The 22,309-nt window shown below is 32.7% G+C and overlaps 5 protein-coding genes across 5 annotated transcripts; 2 read left to right on the top strand and 3 right to left on the bottom strand.

Annotated features, from left to right (window-relative positions):
• Positions 1–747: 747 nt before the first annotated feature.
• Positions 748–4,257, bottom strand: PGO_020640 (hypothetical protein, conserved; the record flags this gene model as incomplete). Its single annotated transcript, XM_028685882.1, has 9 exons — positions 748–885; positions 1,057–1,111; positions 1,409–1,533; positions 1,771–1,842; positions 2,013–2,096; positions 2,236–2,303; positions 2,863–3,026; positions 3,280–3,595; positions 4,161–4,257. The coding sequence occupies 9 exons, from the start codon at positions 4,255–4,257 to the stop codon at positions 748–750; spliced, it is 1,119 nt and encodes a 372-aa protein (XP_028541683.1).
• A 3,318-nt stretch (positions 4,258–7,575) lies between these two features.
• On the top strand, positions 7,576–8,220 carry PGO_020630 (hypothetical protein; the record flags this gene model as incomplete). Its single annotated transcript, XM_028685881.1, has 1 exon — positions 7,576–8,220. One exon carries the CDS (start codon positions 7,576–7,578, stop codon positions 8,218–8,220), a length of 645 nt encoding a protein of 214 aa, XP_028541682.1.
• Positions 8,221–9,035: 815 nt separating this feature from the next.
• Positions 9,036–11,245, bottom strand: PGO_020620 (hypothetical protein, conserved; the record flags this gene model as incomplete). The annotated part of the gene is made up of 6 exons (XM_028685880.1): positions 9,036–9,137; positions 9,567–9,641; positions 9,874–10,000; positions 10,158–10,326; positions 10,454–10,646; positions 10,985–11,245. The coding sequence occupies 6 exons, from the start codon at positions 11,243–11,245 to the stop codon at positions 9,036–9,038; spliced, it is 927 nt and encodes a 308-aa protein (XP_028541681.1).
• Positions 11,246–12,027: 782 nt separating this feature from the next.
• Positions 12,028–16,532, bottom strand: PGO_020610 (secreted ookinete protein; the record flags this gene model as incomplete). The annotated part of the gene is made up of 4 exons (XM_028685879.1): positions 12,028–12,070; positions 12,323–12,404; positions 12,651–12,810; positions 13,095–16,532. The coding sequence occupies 4 exons, from the start codon at positions 16,530–16,532 to the stop codon at positions 12,028–12,030; spliced, it is 3,723 nt and encodes a 1,240-aa protein (XP_028541680.1).
• Positions 16,533–18,253: 1,721 nt separating this feature from the next.
• On the top strand, positions 18,254–21,418 carry PGO_020600 (hypothetical protein, conserved; the record flags this gene model as incomplete). The annotated part of the gene is made up of 11 exons (XM_028685878.1): positions 18,254–18,269; positions 18,506–18,573; positions 18,736–18,867; positions 19,206–19,276; positions 19,491–19,546; positions 19,736–20,092; positions 20,280–20,459; positions 20,650–20,720; positions 20,876–20,929; positions 21,124–21,177; positions 21,344–21,418. 11 exons carry the CDS (start codon positions 18,254–18,256, stop codon positions 21,416–21,418), a joined length of 1,134 nt encoding a protein of 377 aa, XP_028541679.1.
• Positions 21,419–22,309: the final 891 nt, after the last annotated feature.

Raw genomic sequence — 22,309 nt, 5'->3', positions numbered from 1 at the left:
GCTGTATACACAAACATATTTACATGTACTACACATGTTAATACATGAATACAAAAAATGGCACCATATTTTGGGTACCCAAGTAAATGTAAAAACAAAAATGAGTACTAAGTATTTATTGTGAGATGTCCAGATGAGTAAATATGCATATATCCACTTTTTTTTTTTTTTTTTTTTTTTCCCCCCCTTTTTATTTAAATGATATAAGAACAAATTTTGAGTTTACAACTTTATCGGGACTTTTATGAAATGAATTAATAATTAGTAGATCACGATATTGCATTGTAACAAAAAAGAATAGATGAAGGAGAAAATATCACTTTGTTTTTAACTCCCTGTCGAGAAGGAAAAAGGGGGGGGGGGATTTTGTTGGATGATTATGTAAATATGATTGGTGTTTTTGTGTATGTACATGTACTTTTACAAAAAAAGAATTCAAGATGGATTTGTTAGGTTGTTTAATCTTACATCCCCAATACAGTTTTTAGCATTAAAAAGGAGAAAAGCGAATGGTGGTATGTGTGTTAAATGGGATATACATGCAAATGAAATACATCCCGTAACGATACTATGGCTTTTACTTCTTTTTCTTCCATTTTTTTCTTTCTTTTTTTTTTTGTTCTTTCTTTTTGTTTCTCTATTACTGTGTCTTCTTGCAGTAGGTATAACGGTTTTGTCTGACTCTCGCATAGTATACCATACAAAAACCAGGAGAAGGGACTTGTATAAGAACAAGCAATTTTGCATTTAGGAAAGCTTCTTATAAAGGTCAATGATCGTAACGTTCATGGCCATACTGAGACATACTAAGGAACACCGATAAAAATTTCCTTTGAATAAATTAAAAAATTTCCCGCTTTCTTCGGCCCATAACTTTTTAATTCCCTGTTGGACGTGGGGGAGGAGAAGTTACGCATCCGTGCATGTGCTTGTTAGAATGTGAGTGTTAGCACATGTGAAGTGTGCACGATAGTGTGTGCAATGGATGGATGTGTGTATATCGATTGATGGAGACATGGAATGAACTTTTTTCCTTTCTCATTTTTGCTTTATAACATCAACAGAGTTAGTGTAAAAAAAGGGGGTTTTATTTTTCTCCTGCAGTTGAAATCTGTGTTAGCAAGAGAAAAAAAAAAAACAAAAAAAAAAAAAAAAAGAGCTTATGTGTGTAAGTTAGAAATAGGAATATGCCTCAGATGAACACGTGCAAAATGACGACAGGGAAAATGAAATCCTCTCTCTCTCTCTCTCTATATATATATATATATATACATAAAAAAAGAAAGGCAAGGTAACATATAAGAGAGTGGGCATATCATATAGAAAAATTTATATCATGTGACAACAGAGCACAAACATAGAATACAAATATATGGACTGATAAAATGAAGCGGGCAAAATCTGATACCTTATTCTAACTACTTCAAGGGGAGATGTAATAATTCCAGACAACAACGAACAAATGAGGTTTAATTTGAGGTTATTAAAATTTGATGATTCCATTTCGAATTTTTTCATAAGATCCATTCCAAACTGATGAATCAATGTAAAGTAGAAAATGAATATTAAAAAGGAGGAATGGAAATTGAATTATATCTATTTGGTTGCGTGAAGGATGGAAGTAAGGCACGTATCATCCGACAGGGTAATCAAAAATGGAAAAAAAATTCACTTGATGAAATTTTTTTTTTTTTTTTTTTTTTTCTTTCGTTCTTTCGTTCTTTCGTTCTTCATTTGTTCTTTTCATGCGTCCCTTTTTTCGCTTCTTACATTTTGAAGAAAAAAAAAAGATCCTCCAAATATTCCATATGTTAAGCACGTGGAAATGTAACCTCTGTAAAGCTACTCATTCAGCAGAAAAGGTGGTAAATGCAAAAAAAAAGAAAAGTAATACACACGGTCTGTACTTTATTGATAAAAGGAGAATAGGAGTATAAAATTGCCAGTTGGCATAGATAGAATTGAATGTAGGGATAATGTATCTACTTTTTTATACAGCTATTCAGAATTACTCTAAAAAATCCATCTTTATAAATAAAATCCTTCAAAAGATGATAAGATGTCTTGTGTTCTTTGAGTTTTAAATATCGTTGTGCCTTCAGAGATGATAAGAAAAAAAAAAAAAAAAAAAAAAAAAAAAAGTTACAATAATGTATAAAGGAGAAACATGATTAGAAATTAAAAAAAAAAAAAAAAAAAAAAAAAAAATTCAATATTGCATGATTGTATAATCACCTGTAATCTCTCTTTAATTATGTCAATTGGGACAAACAAAATGCAAGAAATAGCCTCTGCCAAGAAAGCTGCAAGATGGGGTTAACATGCAATGTGTTCATATATTCGATTGTGTAACAATATAAAAAAAAAAAAAAAAAAAAAAAGGAGTAGATGTAGATCTGCATGGGGATATGTGTGATGACTTGATAACTGCATGAGAAAATCTCAATTTTGCAAAACACAATGAGGTTGCGAGGGGGATGCACGATATTCACGTTTATATAAATGTTCATGGAGAAGAGGTACCTGACAAGAAAAGTGAAAAAGTGAACGTGTAAGTAAAATAAACAGTGAAAGGAAGAAAAAAAAAAAAAAAGAAACTTAAATGTGTTGCTTTAAGAACTTATTGAATTTAAAAATGCCAACTCCAGAAATGATTCACAATGGAAAGACAGCTTCTCCTCGCAAGTTTGGTTTTTTATTATTTTATTTTTTGTTTCATTTTGTTTTGTTTTGTTTCATATTGTTTTGTTTTGTTTCATATTGTTTTGTTTTATTTATTTTTTTTTTTTGATAAGCGCCTTAGCGATCGAAGTGACCGACGTAAGACAATGGGGAAAAGCACAAGTGGAAAATAGACCCTACCTATGGAGAAGTAATTTATAGAATTCATTGAATTGGCATTCTGTTCAGGAGGGGGGTCTTTTTCATTCTCCAATTTTTTATTGCAATTTATTTTTATCGATTTTAAATATTCGAAGCAGCAAAAGTACAAACTGGTTGCCGGTATGGTTGTTATGGAGGAAAATCTACAAGAGGCATTGAAATGGAGAAACTTGTCTATTTTTAGTGGCAGAAATGAGATGGCTGTTGGTGTGTGGCCATGGTAATCCATTTTATGCAGCGATTGGTTCTAGAGGTGTTCTGGTATGAGGCATGCTCTTCCATCGTGCTGTGAACTATCTCTCCAAGCTCACAGGGATTCCCACATGCATATTATTTTTGTCAAAGTTCTGTTCATAAGTAACTTCCGCACACCATCTCACATCACGATGCACTTACACGAAACCACTATAGAGATTTTTATATCCAAATTTTCTAATAAATGAGGGGAGGAAAAATAAATTATGCCTTATCTTAAAAGGCTTGCTGCTGCCATGGTTGGGAATCCTACAAGTGGTTTCATTAACATTAGCAATGCTTCTACAAATTGCAGTGTTACTTGATGGACAAATTTTTGTGCATTTGGTAAAACTTCCCGTGTAACTTCCCATATGAACTTGCTTATTTGTTTTCATTGTGTCCAAAGGGTAGAGCAGAATTCTACTAACGGTAGAGGCTATAAGAGCCCCATAAAAGGTTTGTACTATCGATGATTCTACCATCGATATTAGCGTTGCATGGTAAATGTGCATAAATATGAAATCTCACATGTGATGAAACCCAAAGACCATAGGATGAAATTCAACTCCTTTTTGTACGAATTGTATGCATTGATTTGTGTGGTTCATCTGCTTTTTTGTGTTTTTTTTATTTTTATATATGTTCTGTCACATAACTGTATATGCATGCTTATTTACTACTATGTTGGGGTGGTAATAAAATACAAGTATAAAGTTATTACTTTTGTGATATTCATGAAAAATGGGGTTAGGCATACAGGGTGCTTATTTTATGAGACACAGTGTCCACAATCTAACACTATCATACATACATAAATACATACATACATACATAAATACATACATACATAAATACATACATACATAAATACATACATACATAAATACATACATACATACATACATAAATACATACATACATACATATGTGTGTGTGATCTGCGTTGATGATAGGGGAACTACAAAACATTCTTTCCATGTTTGAAGCTACTATGGGTGTCCATTTTTGACACAATTTCAATTCCATTTATTGAACTTCACCCATGATGGCTATTTTGGAACTCATATGACGTGCGTTACCAAAACCACATTTTGTGAATATAAAAGAAAAATATCTTACAAAAAATAGCAACACCATGGAGGAAATAATTAATGTTAGCAAAAAAAAAAAAAAAAAAAAAAACACTGTGCTGCAGGGGTGGAGAGGGGGAACGGGATTCTCACATTTGGAGACGAAGCTGGCATGGATATATACATATTTATATTGACATATGTGAGGTATGATGTACCTAACTCCCCATTGCAGTTGCTCTCGTTTTGTTATTATTATTATTATTATTATTATTATTATTATTTTTTTTTTTTTTTAACAAATCAGTGCTGTGTATGTATAAATGAACGGAAAGATTTCTACAAGTTTACTATTTGGAAAGTGCTGCAAAAATTGCACCGCTGTTTTTGATAAAAAATCGATTCCACGTATGTGCCATACTTGTATGAACACATGCATGTGTATATAGAGAGAATGAGGGTGGGATGGTTAAAGGTCAGAGGATCATTATTTTTTACTAATTTGTGCGCATTTACCTTCTGCTTTACATTTTGCTTTGCATTTTCTATGGTAATTTTGGAACAAGTCCTTCTCACCTATCTTTGCAGGTGCATGTAGTTGTAAATTCCTTATGTGAGGAACAAGGTGCCGCGCGCGTGAATAATTTGTGTGGCCTCATACACACGGGTTGTATATCCAATATGCATGCACATGTATATCTATATATATACACATAGATATAGATATATATTGGTATAGATATATATTGGTATAGATATATATTGGTATAGATATATATTGGTATAGATATATATTGGTATAGATATATACTGGTATAGATATATATATGGAACGGGTATAGAGAGTGAGCATATTTTTTTTTCCTGTTGAAGGGGGTGAGAGCATTATGTAGTCGATTAATTTTTTTTTTTTTTTTTTTTCACTTTGCAGCACATTATTTTATTTTGTTTTTCTCCTCTTTGTTTTTTCTTTACTTTTATTTTTGGATGTGTTTTTATCGATGGCAGTTTCCTGCGCCAAATGTTACCCTTCTAGCACATTGACCAGTTTTTTTTTTCGAGGTGTCATTTTTTTTTTTTTTTTTTTTCTTATATTTTGAAATATTTGGTACAATGATATATATTTACTTCCCACGAACTACATCCCCCCCAAATCAGGTTGACACTAATTGTCCACAACTTTGATGTCCCAGAAGAAAAAACAAAATGGAAGCACTCGAGATATAATACGTACAAAAATATACATTTATACATGATTGTACATACGTATATATATATAGACGCATGTAGAAAAAAAAAAAAATATATTTTTTTAAATTCCTAATTGAAAAGCGCACGTAAGTTCTGCCAACTCTTTCGCTCAACTCATTTTTAAAAAAAGGAAAAAATATAAGCCTACATTTTCTTTTTTACAACATGGAGTTTTGTCGGAACTGGCACGTCCACATTGTACGTACATATGTAAATATATATTGCTGTTCATACGTATTGCTGTTCATAATTTATTGCTGTTCATAGGTATTGCTGTTCATAATTATTGCTGTTCATACGTATTGCTGGTTCATACGTATTGCTGGTTCATACGTATTGCTGGTTCATACGTATAGCTGTTCATACGTATAGCTGTTCATACGTATAGCTGTTCATACGTATAGCTGTTCATACGTATAGCTGTTCATAATTTATTGCTGTTCATACGTATTGCTGGTTCATACGTATAGCTGTTCATACGTATAGCTGTTCATACGTATAGCTGTTCATAATTTATTGCTGTTCATACGTATTGCTCTTCATATGAATCGCGCGCATATGGGACATATTACGTATACATGAACATATTCACTTTTTTTACGCATACGTAGAATAATGCAGTATTGATGCATGCATACAGCACCGATAGGCAACATGTAAAAAAAAAAAAAAAACCATGGGGCTCGTTTAAAAAAACAAAACTAAAATATGCATGAGAAGACCCTGCCCCATCAGTTCAAGGGGACATGTAGGTATTACGACAGGGTTAAGTGCGTGAAGCAAAACAAATTGACAAAAAAACGTGGAAGGCAATGAATATAAGAGTAAAAGTACCGGCAATGGTAGTGGAAAGGGCGGGGCAAAAAACAGCTTTAACAAAATTGCAACAAAATTACAACAAAATTACAACGATGTACAGCACGAGATTACGACGATATTTTTTTTTTTACCACAATATGCTACAAGAAAGAGGAGAAAAAATATATAAATAAAAAAAAAAAAAAAATGAAAAAACAACAAAATGAATAAATACAATTAAACGAATAAATTAACAACTTTTTAGCTTTTTAACATTTGATATTCTCGCGTCGCCCCCGCTTCTTTCAACCTGCAATTTTAATTTATTATTTTTTTTTAATACATATTAAAGCTCAGTTTTAAGAGACAATTTTGAAAAACAGTTTAAAATAAAATTTTTAAAAAACATTTTCGAAAAACAATTTCAGAAAACATTCAAAAAACAGCCTTAAAAAAGCAGCTTTAAAAAAACAGTTTTAAGAAAACATCTTTAAAAAACGACTTTAAAAAAAACGACTTTAAAAAATGACTTTAAAAAATGACTTTAAAAAACTTTAAAAAATAACTTTTAAGAGATAATTCTAGCAGATCAATTTTACCTTTTTAATTTTTACCTTCTTTAAACATCCGAATTTTTTTTAACCTCGTAACCCTGTATAAACCATCTAACACTTTATCCATTCATTTGATTTGCCTCTACCAGCAGAAAGGTACTACGAAACTCCTGCTAACCCCACATTCCTATAACATTTTTTTTCCCGATCTATCCTGAGACGCACGAATTCCATCTTTTGTTTTGTCCGTAATCATAGAATAACACTCTCCAAGTAAGCAACAAATATGAAAGCATATGAAGCATGAAAATATCAAAATTGCTACAAAGCCTGCACCCAAACCAATATTATACATTAACACGTGCATGCCATAATATATATATATATATATATATATATATATATATACCATATCAACACTGACTTTGTTCTGTTTTCAAAAACTGATATTAACCGATTTTTCTTTCTCCCCAAGAATTCATTGTATATATCTTTTTAAAAACGTCTCCTTGATTTTTGACACCACTTTCGATATTGATTTTTTCTTTTTTTCATTTTTAAAAAAAATATTTATTACCATTACTTTTTTAATATATTCGGCAACGCGAAGAAGCTTAAACTAACGCCCCATCATATCTCCCAATATATTATAACCATTTAACGAGGATCAATTTTTTTTTTTTTTTTTTTTTTTTCCCCCTGTGTGTGTGTGTGTCCGCACTTCTCAATCCTTCGATTCTCACGGCTTACGCTGAACAACCTAACTTTTTACTATTCACACGATGGCAAAAAGAAAGTACATGTCCAAAGTTGATGGAAAAATAAATGTTGGAGAAAAGCATCAAGCTAAAATTCCAGATTTAGTTGTGACAGATGAAAATGGAAATGATGTAATAAACAATGAAATTCATGAAAATGGAAATGATGATATTGTAAATGATATTAGAGGAAATAAAAAAGCTAGAATTGAAGATGATGTTGTTTCTAACGGAGAAGGAAGTAGAAGAGGTGATATCATAAATGATGAAGTAGAATCCGAAATTGTAGATGCATCATCATCATCAGTTGCTGTGAATGAAAATACTGAGAATGATATTATCTCATCAAATGATAACAAAAATGAAGATGCAGCAGAAACTACGCAGGATACCAATGTAGAAGAGACAATGACTAATGACATTACTGAAAATGCAAATACTTTAAATGGTGACAACCAGGAGGATGCTGTAGATAACAATTCCACAAAAGAGCCTGAACCTGAGGGAAATACAAATCTAGAAGAAGCAGTAGCATCTGCTGAAAATGACGCAACTGCTGAAACTGCTGAAACTGCTGAAACTGCCGAAACTGTCGAAACTGCTGAAATTGCCGAAACTGCAGAAACTGCTGCAACTGCAGAAGAGGAAAAGAACGAAGAAAATAACTAATGATTGATTCTTACTCTATTATTGCAGAGAGGAAAAAATAAGCATATGAGGTGAAGGACTAATTGAGAAGTTTGGGAAGAATCTGGGTAACATGCAATGAATATGAGAAAAAATAAAATAAAATAAAAATAAAAAAAACGTCACGTTGAAAAAGGGAGATACTAAAGGTGAAATGGAAATAAATATGATGTTCCAAAAAACTGACGAATTCGCAAATTATATGTCAGAGAATCCTGCTATATTTATACAAAGAGTATACAAGAGAAGAGGAGAGAGACACGGCCCGTGTATATATATATGTTCGTATGTACATACGTACAGGTGGCATATGTCACCGATTTTCATAAACCGATAGATGATGCATCCGTTTAGGAGTTCCTAGAGCTTATGATTTAACATAATGGCATATGGAATGATATATGTTGGTGTGTGTAGGGGCTTCTGTGTATATGCGTGTGTGCGAAGAACACACGAAAAGCACTACATCCAAGAGTACACAGCCTACTTTATTATCCCTTGATTATTAAATTGGATTACCATTTTTAGCCATATTGTATATTATCCCTTCTTATGTTGGCAAAATTTGCTTTACGAAACATGATTCACGAAATGTAATTTATGAGATATAATTCACGAAATGTAATTTATGAGATATAATTCACGAAATGTAATTTGTGAGATATAAATTTAACTTTTTTTTTTTTTTTTCATTTCTTCACGTGTTCATTTGTTCATTTCTTCGTCCGTGTCTCGCTGTATACCATTTTACACAAAAATGATTCTTTTTTATTTTTTGTCTTTTAAGTTTATATCCATTATTCCATTTCTCCATCCCTTTTTTTTTTTCTTAAAAAAATTAGTTCGTTTGTCTTTAAGTCATATACAAGCCTGCATTTCTTTGCACGATTTTTTGGCAACTGTGCATATAGGGAAAAAGGGTAATAATGAAAAATTCGATCATGTTAAAAATTGAAATGTGAGTAAGACCCAGTGGGTGGTGGCGATGTTAATCTAGAAGTAGTGGTGTGTGTGTAGTGCTGATCTAATAGTAGTGATGTGTGGTACTGATGCAATAGTGAACAGCACGGAGAGGCGGGTAGAGATTGGTATCCTCATTTCATTTGCAGGGTTGATTAAGAAAGAACAAAACCATATTAATATAAACGTACATTTTACACATGCCATGGCGCTGTCCAAATTAAAGATATCGGAATGGCAAAAACGAGGTGTATGGATCAAGTATCCATTGTCCAATCTTTCTACTCGATGTTTTTTTTTTTTTTTTTTTTTTTTTTTTTTTTTTTTTTTTTTCTCCTAACGGGGAACATATTTTGATTTTAATTTACCTGAACGATTTCGAAACGGTTTAACTTGAGGATATCGTCATCCACAAATAAATCGGGGAAATTATTTTTGTAAAACTTTAAAAAATGGAAATAAAACGGGGAAGGGAAAAGGATATAAATGAAACGTAAAATTAATGTGCTTTCATACTATATGGGTACATACAGCAAGGATAAGAATATTCCCATGCAGAAGGGTGTTTTTTTTTTTGTTATTATTTAATCTACTCGTTCTCACTCTAGCTTCTTTTATGTGTTTTTTTTTATTTTTTTTTTTTCATTTTCGATGGTTCATATTTTTAAATTTTACATAATGCAACTGGTGTGGGTGAGGGGGGATGTAATCACCAGATAAGTATTCGTATCTCTTCATAACAGGATTGTAAAAACATGAAACCACCTCGGCATTTTCCCCATTTTCTGTGCTGTCGTATAATCTGAAAAGGGTGAATATGTTTAGAACAACAATGAAAGTTGAGAAAAACTGTGAAAATAAATAATTAAATAAAGCAGAATTTTATATATATTGCCTGTCTTTTCCCCTTTTTTTTTTTTTTTTTTTTTTTTTTTTTCTCTCTTTCTTTTCAATCTTACTCATCATGTACGGTGTTTATGTTAAATGGTAGGTATATACATATTAAGAGGACTAGACCAAATGTTAACAAAATACTTATTAAAATGTAAACTTCAGAATACTTAATGTTGTGGAGAATGTCGTTCCTTTTCCCTTCTGAATATCTTTTGTATCTTTCGAGTCTTTCACCTTAAAAGAAAGGGAAAAATATGAACAAATGTAGTTAACTAGCCATTCAACTAGCTAACTTAGCTGCTTTTTTTTTTTTTTTTATTATTTTTTTTTTTTTTTTTTTTTTTTATTTTATTTTTTTAACTTTTTTCCTCTTCGCTTTCGTAAATTGTCTCATCAATAATTTCTGACTTGTGCATGTGGTCATACTGTTTACTAAAATTTTTGTATTGAGTATAAATCTTCCGAAATATTTCTTCCTTATGCTTTTTACGTTGTTCGTTCTTTTCATTTATATAAGTGTCTGGGTGATGTTGCCTAAGAAGTTTCAGATATTTCTGGAGGGGAAAAAGTATATCGGTTATGAGATATACATGCACATCGTGATATATTTTTGTGAAAAAAACACTTACCACTTGAGAAAAATGTGCAAAAGGGTATATATACACCCTGAGCGCGTACATATTTAAATGTTCAATATTGGCAGTTTTTGTGTTTCATTTGTGATGGTATATGGGGGTTGTGCAGAACTTGCCAAGGTATTCCACACGTGCACACAAAAATACACGTGAAACAAGTAGAATACGTAAAACACGTAAACGTTTAAAACACGTAAACGTTTAAAACACGTAAAACACAAGTTAACATATTCTTCACACACTCAATTTTATCACACCTTTTTAATTTTTAACGCATCCTTATGATCAGCTATGTGGGTTAAATCCTCTAGTTTGTCATTTTCCAGCCTTTTCAATAATTCACAGTCTTCATTATAATCAAAATAGTTGCTGTTCTTATTACCATTCGCACTTTCCTTATGGAAACTGTTGTGGTGTATAACACAAAAAAAGTTATTTTTTATCTTATTATTAAGGGTTGTGCATTTTCGGAAAGTTACTAAGTGCCTACAATGCCGCTTCACAGGTAACAACAGCATTTTTTCATTATAACCTTTCAAAATATATTCTTCCTCTTAGCCACTATTCATAACATTTTGTAACGTTTTGCCTGACATGTTAATAAAAATAAGAAAAGAATACGAAAAAAAAAAAAAAAAAAAAAAAAAAAAAAATTGGAAACGGGGTTGGGATAAATAAAAGGGGGAAAAAGCGCTCTGCTACTAACTTGTGAAACACATAAAATTGAAAAACTTATTTTTATAAAGTTAAAGAAAAAGTTGTTGTGTTGGTTATTTGTGACACGAAAAAAAAAAAAAAAAAAAAAAAAAGAATGAAAAAAAGAAAGGGGGGAAAATAAACAAAATTGGCGAACACAAAATGGGTAAAAATATAAAAGAGAACATGGTAGGGTACAAAAACGTATGCAAAGAGGGTGTCATGCATATTTTTTTTCTTTCTTACGTGTACATATATATATATATATATAGGTACGCAAATAATTTGCAAATGTGCATAAATGTTTACATTAGTAATTTTTTTTATTTAAAAAAAAAAAAAAAAAGCGCTAGGAACATATAAAGCATACTTAAATAAAAGTACTGGGTGATAAGATGATAAAAGGGAAACATCCCAACATGTAATGGGATGTAGAACAAAAGTACAGAAGGGGGTAGAGGTTCAAATATATGGTTAAATGCCTCTATATGGAGGAGTGACTATGTGTAAAACTGAGATGGGAGAGAGATTTGTGGGTTTAGGGGTTCAGGGTGTGAAAACATTGCCCGAGAAAAAAAAAAAAGAGAAGGGGGTTCAATATTTGTTAATTAAAGGGGGATTTTGTTGCAACAATTTTTTGGCGTTCCCTAAGAAAAAAAAAAAAAAAAAAAAAAAAAAAAAAGTGTTACTGTTTTGAGCTCGTGCTAATTTTAGTGCCTGTGTGTATAAAATACCCATGGGGTGGGGGTTTCCGCACGGTGTCAGCTTGTACACAAAAATGTTGACATCATAAGAAATGATTGCGTTATACATAAACATCACTGCATGGATGTTTGAATTCGCACGCAACCACATTGTGCAATCCAGTTATGAATTTCCATTTTTGTCTGAGTTCATACTTTCTCTGCGTAAGATATTTCTGGTTTCGGTTACTCGAACTTTCCATTACTTTATGGGCTGGAGGCATTTGCGAAAAGGGTTCTTCAATGGGGGTGGAAGTGTGAGGGAATAGGTATGTGTGGTCAAGCACAGAGAACGGTGGGGTTTTCCCACTCTGTCTGTCTGTCTGTCTCTCTCTCTCTCTCTATATATATATATATATATGTGTATATATGCTTCTGCTTGCTGTGGTCGTTGCACAAACGTGTGGATATGCTCGTGCATGTATACACCTCCCACCCATCCCCTTATACGGGCGTGAGAGGGAGGATCTGTGATGGTCCTTACGAGGGGCGTAGTTCGGAAGAGAGTCGTTCCTTGGTGGGGGGGAGATCGCACCCCCAGCTTTCGAATCATCAAAAAGTGGAATGTTGGGGTTAACTAAATTATTCGTTATTTTGTCATTGGTTTCTGTATGCTCATTCTTTTTGTTTTCGAAGGAGTTGTCCTTCATCAAATTCGCGCTCATCCGTAAATCGTCCTTTTTCTGCAATGGGATCAAAAAAAAAAGGAATCAAAAAGAATGAGGAGTTTAATGTGCATGCATCTCCACGGGGGGTTGGCAGCAACAGATGTGCCAAAAAATGGAATAAAATAGAGTGAGCCACACAAACGGATGCAGCGAGAAAAGCAGATGATGAAATGGTAACAGAACGGTTCGATGTACTCAACGCATAATAAGCGTGTGTTCCTTCTAGTCAGTTTTTTATTTTTATATGTACAAAAACTCACCACATTTTTTATGCTATCATCAGAGGGCAACTTCATCCTGTTTATATTACCATGTACAGGAAAATTATTATGCTCGGTTACGTTACTCTTTTCTGGAATAACTGTATTTAACCCTGCCGATGATTTCTTCTTTGGAATTAGTTCATTTACATATTTTTTATTCTGAACATTGTTATTGAGGTGCATAAGATTATTGTTTAAATCAGGAATGAAATTGCCCATAGGAGAGGTCGAGAGGAGGGAACTTTTATTTTGGATGTTTTTCATGTCGGATTTCATCTCATGAATATGCTGTTCATTGGGAACATACATCATGGCATGAATGGGATGATCACTCTGTTTGGGCGATTGATTTGCACGGCTTCTTGCATGCATGCCTTTGATTCCATCTTCACTTGTTATCTCGCTTGGTGCGTCGTTTGGTATCTCGCTTGGTGCACCGTTTGGTATCTCGCTTGGTGCACCGTTTGGTATCTCGCTTGGTGCACCGTTTGGTATCTCGCTTGGTGCACCGTTTGGTATCTCGCTTGGTGCACCATTTGGTATCTCGCTTGGTGCACCGTTTGGTATCTCACTAGGTATATCACTTGGAACACAGCTTTGTGCACCAGTTGGAACACCCCTTGATGCACCAATTGTCGAGTCCTCTCCGTTCATAGGGTTGAACATTTTAGACATGTGCGAAAAACCATTTCCACTATCCATGTCACCCTTTGGAAATTCATCTCCAAATTTCACGTACTCAGGAGGGGGGCCCAAATTGGAGAAGTTAGCAGCGTTCACCACGGTACTTGCGATATTCGGAGTGTTCAACCTATTGGTCTTCTTCGTCATATTTGGAGTGTTCAATCCATTTGAAACTTGATCTATGTCGCTTAAATTTTGAAGGTTTATCATGTTGACGTTAAAGTTAGGATTGTTTCTACAATTGTCATCTTGCGTATTCTGATACGTAGGTTGTTCCAGACTGTATAAATAGATATCACTCTTTCCATTTTCATTACTAATTCCATTGTATATAAAATTGTTTCCTCCATTATTTACACATAGGTTATCACTGACAAGACCATAGCTTGTAGATGTTTTTTTTAGTGAAAACAAATGATCTCCTTCTTCATATGCATCGTTATGCTGCTGCTGTTGCTGTTGCTGCTGCAATAGGCTATATCTCAATTTACCGCTTCCACTGTTTTCTTCAAATCCACGTTCATTTATGTAATTATTTTGTAATTTGTTCATGTTGAAATTATCATCCAAGTTTCTTCCTCGTCCTTCTATCCCCACTCCTCCGGGTGGTGCTAATGTTGGCCGTAGAGATGTCCCCATCGCAGGTCCAATCCCTGATCCCAAATTCGTGGCTTGTCCATTTGCTCCCAACACATCTAAATCTAAATCCAAATCTAAATTCATTTCCATATCAATTGATCTCATCCTGGCCGCGTTGACACCGTCACCTGATAATTCACTTAAAATGACATTGGATTTTTGGTTAATACTTTTTAAAGCTTGTGTAGAAAGGTATGTAAAGATACCAAGATTGTTTATATTCGATATAATGTCATTGTAAATTTGTTTATTTTCTTTATTTATTACAGCACTGTTAGCCAATAATGTTTCTGTATTTTCTAAAACATCTTGTATGACATTTTCATAATTAGACATTGTTTTTTTATTTTCAACAAAGTATAAAATTCTTTTTAATAGATTTTCCACATATATATCATCTGATTGTTTATTTTTATTTTCTTGTTCACTTTTCCTTTTTTCATTCTTAAATATATATTTTTTTATAAAATATCTTAACACGTATAAGAGAACCATTATCACTCCTAGTCCATACACATCTCTGTATTTATGGCTACCAATTCTATGAATCGATAGCACGGTCATAAGTATCACTTCAATTTGATGAAGTGTTTTAGAAACTATTAAATTTTTCAACGGAATTAGAAAATGAGTATATCTATACATCACTCCCAATTTCACAATGATACATATTTCACTTAACAGTTCGAAAAAATATTTTATCGATTCTGGCTTGTTAATCAGCAAATCGTCGTACTCATCCTCTGTCTCATGTTCATCTTTTGTGTTTTTTTCCCTCGGATCATTCTCCTCCATTACATCTATTGAGGCATATGTCGTAGCGTCTGCTTGCCAAGAGTCACTTTTCCTCCTTTTCTTCTTCATCTTCTTCTCCTTATGATTTGCATTTTTTTTTATTCCCTTTTTTTTTTTCCTTTGGGTGCTTGCACTGCCATCTGATTTACTGTTCATTCGGTCATTCCAGTTGTGGCTCGAACTATCCGTTTCTCCCTGAGTCTTGTTTGTTTTCCCTGCGTTAGTTTCGTTTGGGTAGTTCTTATCTTGTGACAATTCTTCCATTTTCATAAAATCCTTTTCGAAGCTGAGAAAGCTCTCCGAATTTTCTTCTTCGCTTGGATCAATTCCATCTTTGCTCCTCCCTCCACTGGCACTTGATTTGTTTTCATCACCACCATCATAAGCAGCATTATCATAAGAAGCATTTTCCTCATCAACATTATCATAAGAAGCATTATCATAAGCAGCATTGTCATCATCAACATTATCATAAGAAGCATTATCATAAGCAGCATTGTCATCATCAACATTATCATAAGAAGCATTTTCATCATCACCATTTTCTGCCCCTTGCTCCACATTTTCTGCCTCTCCTTCTGCCCCTTGCTTTGGCATCTTCTCACCCTTCATGTAATTGTCTGCACCATGGTTCTGATTCTCTTCCAACCATCTGTCTAACATTGTTTTCTTCATCATCACATATCCGAATGGTGAGTAGATAATATAATTCCATTGTGCTTCTACTTTTCCACTATATGCAATTAGTTTATCAGCAATGGTAGCGAGGTGTTGGCCACATTTCGAAGATTTCAAAATTGTAATAATATTCATTTTCACACGCAAAGACATTTCATCATGACGGGGGATATGGTTTATTATATTTCTATAATATGTCATTATACATTCTCTTATAAAATGCAATACTCTTCCAATCATGATGCTTGGATTCGGATAAAACATTTCTTTATGAGCACTTTGGATTTCATCATTTGGGTTCTCATGGTCATCTTTCCTAGGTGCAGAATCTAAGGTGCCATCCAACAGATCATCCAACATATTATTCAACATATGATTCAACATATCAGCATTTAATTTTTCTTCTTTTGTCTTTTGCTCCATTCCACTTACGCTTCCCTTGCTATTTTTCCTTCCATTGGGTTCATCCGTTGTGTGATTCCTTTCTGATTCTATATAATTCTCCCGCTCACCATTGTTGTTTTCATTGATTTCCTTTTTTTTCTGTGTCTTTCTCGAAGTGCTCTTTCTATCGCTATCGCTCCTGTGCGATGATATTGCAATTAAAGAGCTAATCAGAAGGATTCTAAAAATTTTCATTTTTCTTTACCGTTTCATGTTTGTCTCAGTCTCTTCTTCCCTGTTAATGCTACACCTTTTTTCCTTTTCTTGGATTTTTCCCCTGCACCCTTTTTTTTTTTTCAGCTCGGGTCGATAAGTATACAAAATTGTTCTATTTCTACGAGATTGTTTTTTTTTTTTTGGTATTTTTCCCTTTTTTCTCTTTTTTATTATTTATTTATTTATTTATTTTTTTTTTTTTTGGAATCACACATTTCTGTGTTTTTTGCCTATGTTCACCTGTGCGGAAAAAAAAGTATCTCGGATGAGTAATTATAATCTCTGAAAAGTGGCATACGAATAAATAATCGAGAAGACAATCCGTGGGGTTACGTAGATATTCAGGTTTTGTATGAACATGTGCATTCTAATGTAAGGCTGAGTGTGTGTTTCAAAGAGGTTCTTAACTTTTTGGTTCTCCTTAAACGCTTGTCCCTCTGGGGAGAGCGATGGATATTTCATGCGTGCCTGCTTTTCGAGCCGAATGCAAAAAGCAAAAGTGAAATAAAGCCACGTGAAATGGTGTTACTTGCACTTTCACTAGTATGATAGCTTAAAGCGATTACACAAAATCTGGGTAATGCTGTATGCAAAAGAAAAAATGGGTGAAAGTAAGATCACAAAAAAAGGAGAGGAAAAAAAAAAAAAAAAAAAAATTACACCAGAGTTGGATACACTAAATTTGAAAAATTAAGAAAATTGTACATCGAGTGGGTTATAAATTTCCAACCTGTTTTTGTACCAGGATGAGTATTTGCTTTTTTTTTTTTACGTAGTTTAAAAAAATGTATTTGTATATATATATATATATATATATATATATACACTACAATTGGGTTTTTTTTTTTTTTTTTTTTACTGTTAGGCCAAAAAAGAAAAAAAAAAAAAAGGGGTCGCGGTGATGCAATAGCAATGCTGGTGTATGAAGTTGGGAGATGTATAAAAAATACACATAATATACAACATATATGTACATGTATTTATTAATGTGATATTTTTTTTTTTTTTTTTCGTTTTCACCATCCGTTGGAGGAGCATTATTTTCGATTAGGCTTTGCCCTTTTTTTTTTGTCATCCCTTTGAATTGCCAGCTTGTGATGTGCATTTTGACTGCTATATGTATTATTTTCACCTTTACATTTTTTTTCGTTTCTTCACTGTGATTTTTTTTGTTTTCTTCACTGTCGTTTTTTCGTTTTTCCACTAATATTTTTTCGTTGTATTTTTTCATTTTTTCCACGGGCCAATGGGTGGTGTTACCGATGGCCGAATCTGATGAACTTATGGTTTACCATCCCACTCCCTCATAACTTATGTACATTAGGAAAACAATAAAAAAAAATCATTAAAAGGCTTTTGGCTAAGTTTTTTCCTCTTATTTCCATCTCACGTTTGTATTCTCATTTGGTTTCATTATTTGATACATTCGCTTTGCTTACCCCTACAAGGGAATTTATTCTATGAGAGTAATTCTCCCTTACACATTTACTCATCCTTATATGTTTTTTTTTTTTTTTTTTCTTTTTTTTTTCACATTTTCTCCCTGACTGTTCATACACTTTTACCCTTTTTACAATTTAAAAAAAAAAAAAAAAAAAATTAATAAATGTATATAGCATACCCCTGCGATAGCTAGAGAAAAGGAAAGAAAAAAAAAAAAAAAAAAATCCGATCTACAATTTAAACAAACATTTTATAAAATGCTAATAGAGAAATGTAATACATAAATATCTCTCGTGTGTCTATTTCAAAACATGTGAAATTGGAAAATTCTCCTGAGCCGTTCACAGAGCACGGCTGAAACGGGGCGAAGTGCAACCGAAAAGAAAAACAAAAAAGAAAAACAAAACAAAACAAAACACGTGCATGTGCCATGTGAGCACACGAAACAATGTAACATATCGAATTACATCGCAATACACACCACAAAAGAAATTCCACTTTTTTAACAGATGACGAGAAACCAAAGTTCGAGATAGGATTTTCTCCATTCTATTTTATTTCGTATCCCTTATATAATGTTAAAAAAAAAAAAAAAATTAAAAAAAATGTACAACTACAAATCTGCATTTTTAGACAACACCAGAAGCAGTTTTTTTTTTTTTTTTTTTTTTTTTTTAAAACCCATTTCATCCTATATATTCCTGCACTTCTTTTGTTTCCCTATATTCCGCGTTTGCAGATTCAATGCAGAAGCATATTATATAAATATCTAAACCATTATGATGAGAATGTCAAATATAGTCCCTTGGTTAACATCAACAATTTAAATATAAAAACGTATGTCCTTTATATATTTAAAAGCTTGCACCAGGTACTGCACCTTTGTCTTCTCCGTCTCTTTCTTCATCTTGTTTTCTTCATCTTGTTTTCTTCATCTTGTTTTTCTTCTCATATTTTTCTTCTCTTATTTTTCTTCTCTTATTTTTCTTCCCTTATTTTTCTTCTCTTATTTTTCTTCTCTTCTTTTTCTTCTCTTCTTTTTCTTCTCATCTTTTTCTTCTCTTCTTTTTCCGTATGAGTTTGACCACATAGAGTAATCGCTTAGTGCTTAGGATGAGATGGCCTTGCCATTCTCTCACGATTTCCCATTTCCCTCTGTTTATATATTTCATGTTTCATATTCACGTCTTGTTAACATTACCATTCCAGATTTATGACGATGAGGGAATAAGCGGATTATACAAAGGGTTAATACCCATGTTGGCTCATATAATATCCAAGTAAAAAAAAAAAAAAAAAAAAAAAAAAAAAAAACATGTCTATTCATATGAGGAAAGAATAAAAAATATATAATGTGTATGAACAGTCAGAAGAATAGGATTGAGGAGTGAGGAAAAAAAAAAAAAAAATTCTCTCAACAGTTTATTTCATCCTATTCCATTTTGTTTTCTTTCTTTTTTCTTTTTTTTTTTTTTTTTTGTTTACATTTTACAGGAAGTCGATTTACTATTTGCTAGAAAAAATACACTTTATCATAAGGAAAAGAAAAAGTAGTTAAAATGAGAAAAGAAACTAAAACGGGAAACATATATTATACATATCCATTTGGTACATTTTTTTTTTTTTTTTTGATAAAACATGGCCATCCCTTGTAGTGTCTTTTTTATATGATTTAATCTACTCCACTAACTTTTTTCCTAACCTTCTATCCTTCCAAATCACCCATATTATAGTTAGAGATTTACAGAGAAATCAATACAATAGTAGAAAGGAATCATCAAAATATGGAAATGGATTTACAAATGAGAATGAATTCGAGAATGAATGCGAAAATGAATGCGAAAATGAATGCGAAAATGAATACGAAAATACAAGCAATTTCATTGGAGATGCAATAAATTTGCGAGTTGTTAAACAACTGAATTTTGTTAATGACGAAAATGATTTCATAAAAAAAAAAAAAAACAAGAAATATTTCCATTTATCATTTTATCACAGCTTTTACGAGTACCTTAGTTGCATTTTATCCTATCCCCTCTTGAATATATCAACCAAGTTGATTATTTTTCAGAACAATTCCATGTCACTCATAAATAGTAAAAATATATGCCTGAGCGCATGCCACGTCCCGAGATTTTATCACAGCATGCGCATGTATGAGCTCGTGACGAACGGGCCTAGCGTGGCATGTGTGTGTGTGTGTGTCTACCAATGTGCTACCCGCTCAGTTATAACATCTTCGTTTTGGCTTTTTTTTTTTTTTTTTTTTTAAACCTTTAACAGATCTGAAAAGTATTGTTCACTTGACTTACACATACGACGGAATCTATGGGTTCTTCAAAGGATTACATAACTACCTACTGATACTATCTATGGAGAAAATACTCAATTGTTTTTTGTACAGAACCTTTTCTGACACCTGTTCCTATGACAAGGTGCTTACTATTAAGGTGGTCTTATCAAGTTCGTGAAAAAATTATCAGGAAAATATGAAGTGACAAGTGTTCTACTTTTGTGACCCGTGGTGGGAATGACGTCTCTTTTTTGTTAGATTTTCCTCCCCTTACCACCCACGGGTACTCCCTCTTATGCTTGATGATTTAACATGTATTCATTTTTCCATTTTATCACTTTTTTTTTTTTAATTTCTTAGCATGCTTAAATACCATCATGGCTCCCTACATTCAGTACTCCATCCTCAACAGATCTCAGTCGCTTGTTCCGGTATAACCCCTCTATTTTCGATTTTAATTTTTCTTTTGCCAAATCGCTAGCTTTTTTCCCTGTTGATAAGCAGTTTCTGCAGATATGCAGCTCACCACATATACATACAAAATACCTACATGTTCAATATATCCCCATCGTCTCTCCCCCTGCAGGGACTTTGCAAAGGTACAACTTTTAACACCTTTTTTTGCAACTTCCATTGGAAAGTAAGTCTCATTTTACGCATGTACACTGTGGTCTTTTTTTTTTTTTTTTTTTTTTTTTCATTCAATTATATGATCACAATGGTGTTTCATTTTTTTTTTTTTTTTTTTTCATTCAATTATATGATCACAATGGTGTTTCATTTTTTTTTTTTTTTTTTTTTCTTTTTTTTGGTGTCCCCATCCTATATCTGCAGAGTCATCTATCGAATGTATCCATTGGTTTAGCAGTAGCTGGGATTCAGCTAATAGTAAGATAAAACGGGAACCCAAATTGTGTGTATACCACAAAAAATGTGGAATATTTGTCTTCCAAGGGGGTGGGGTGGGGGGTTCATATAAACACACGTTATGAAGTTATGCACATTATGTATCTTATGATTTATGCATCCTATCCTTTTTTTTATTATTTTGTAGATTATAGCGTTTATACCAAAGGATTCTTCAAAAACCGATGAAGTTATGGACCAAGAAAAAGATGAATATTTTTGAGTAGAATATTTACCTCAAATGGATTTCATTGAGAACATATGGGAGAAAGTGAAAGTGGTGGTAAAACTAAGGGAAATAAACAGAGAAAAGAGAAAAAAAAAAAATAAAATAAAAAAAAAAAGGGGAAGAAACGATGTTTTCCCCATTTTTTATACCATAAGTTTCATTTTTAATTTTTCATGAACCGCAGCCTATAAAAAAACATTTGAATTTTTCTTCCGCGTCTTCATTTTTAACCCCCTTCCCCCCCCCCCCCCCCCTTTGTGCTCCTTAAAAATGCACATGCTCACTGCTCCGTTTCTCTTTTAAAGCTCATATGGTTCCATTTTTTTTGGGACGTATAACTATATGTGTGTACATGCTTGGTACTGTCTCATTGAAGCAAGGATAAAACACCCTAGTGTTTAAAATATACATACATACATACATACATACATACATACATACATACATACATACATACATACATACATACATACATACATACATACATACATACATACATACATACATACATACATACATACATACATACATACATATATATATATATATACACGTGTACGTACACGCCTACCCATATGGTTTGAAACTTTTACTCTGTGATAAAAAAACAAAAAAAAAAAAAGAAAACGGAGACGACAACTTCATGTCTTGTTAATATTTTCCCCAAGGGGGTAGTACATGCTTAAATAGAACATTCCATTTGATCAAGCACATATGTGCAGAACACCCGTTTTAGAAGTTCTTCAGAATTTTCTTCTATTATCTTGGAACTTATTCGAGATTTTGTTTACATTTCGGTTTTTTCTTTTTTTTATTTCGTTTATAGTTAAGCTTTCTATACGTTCAGTGAGTTGATTGGTTGATTATGCTTATCCAGAATATGAA

Source organism: Plasmodium gonderi (assembly GCF_002157705.1).
Source record: "Plasmodium gonderi DNA, contig: Chr02, whole genome shotgun sequence".
Taxonomy (NCBI): domain Eukaryota; phylum Apicomplexa; class Aconoidasida; order Haemosporida; family Plasmodiidae; genus Plasmodium; species Plasmodium gonderi.
This window is presented reverse-complemented; position numbering and strand designations above follow the sequence as displayed.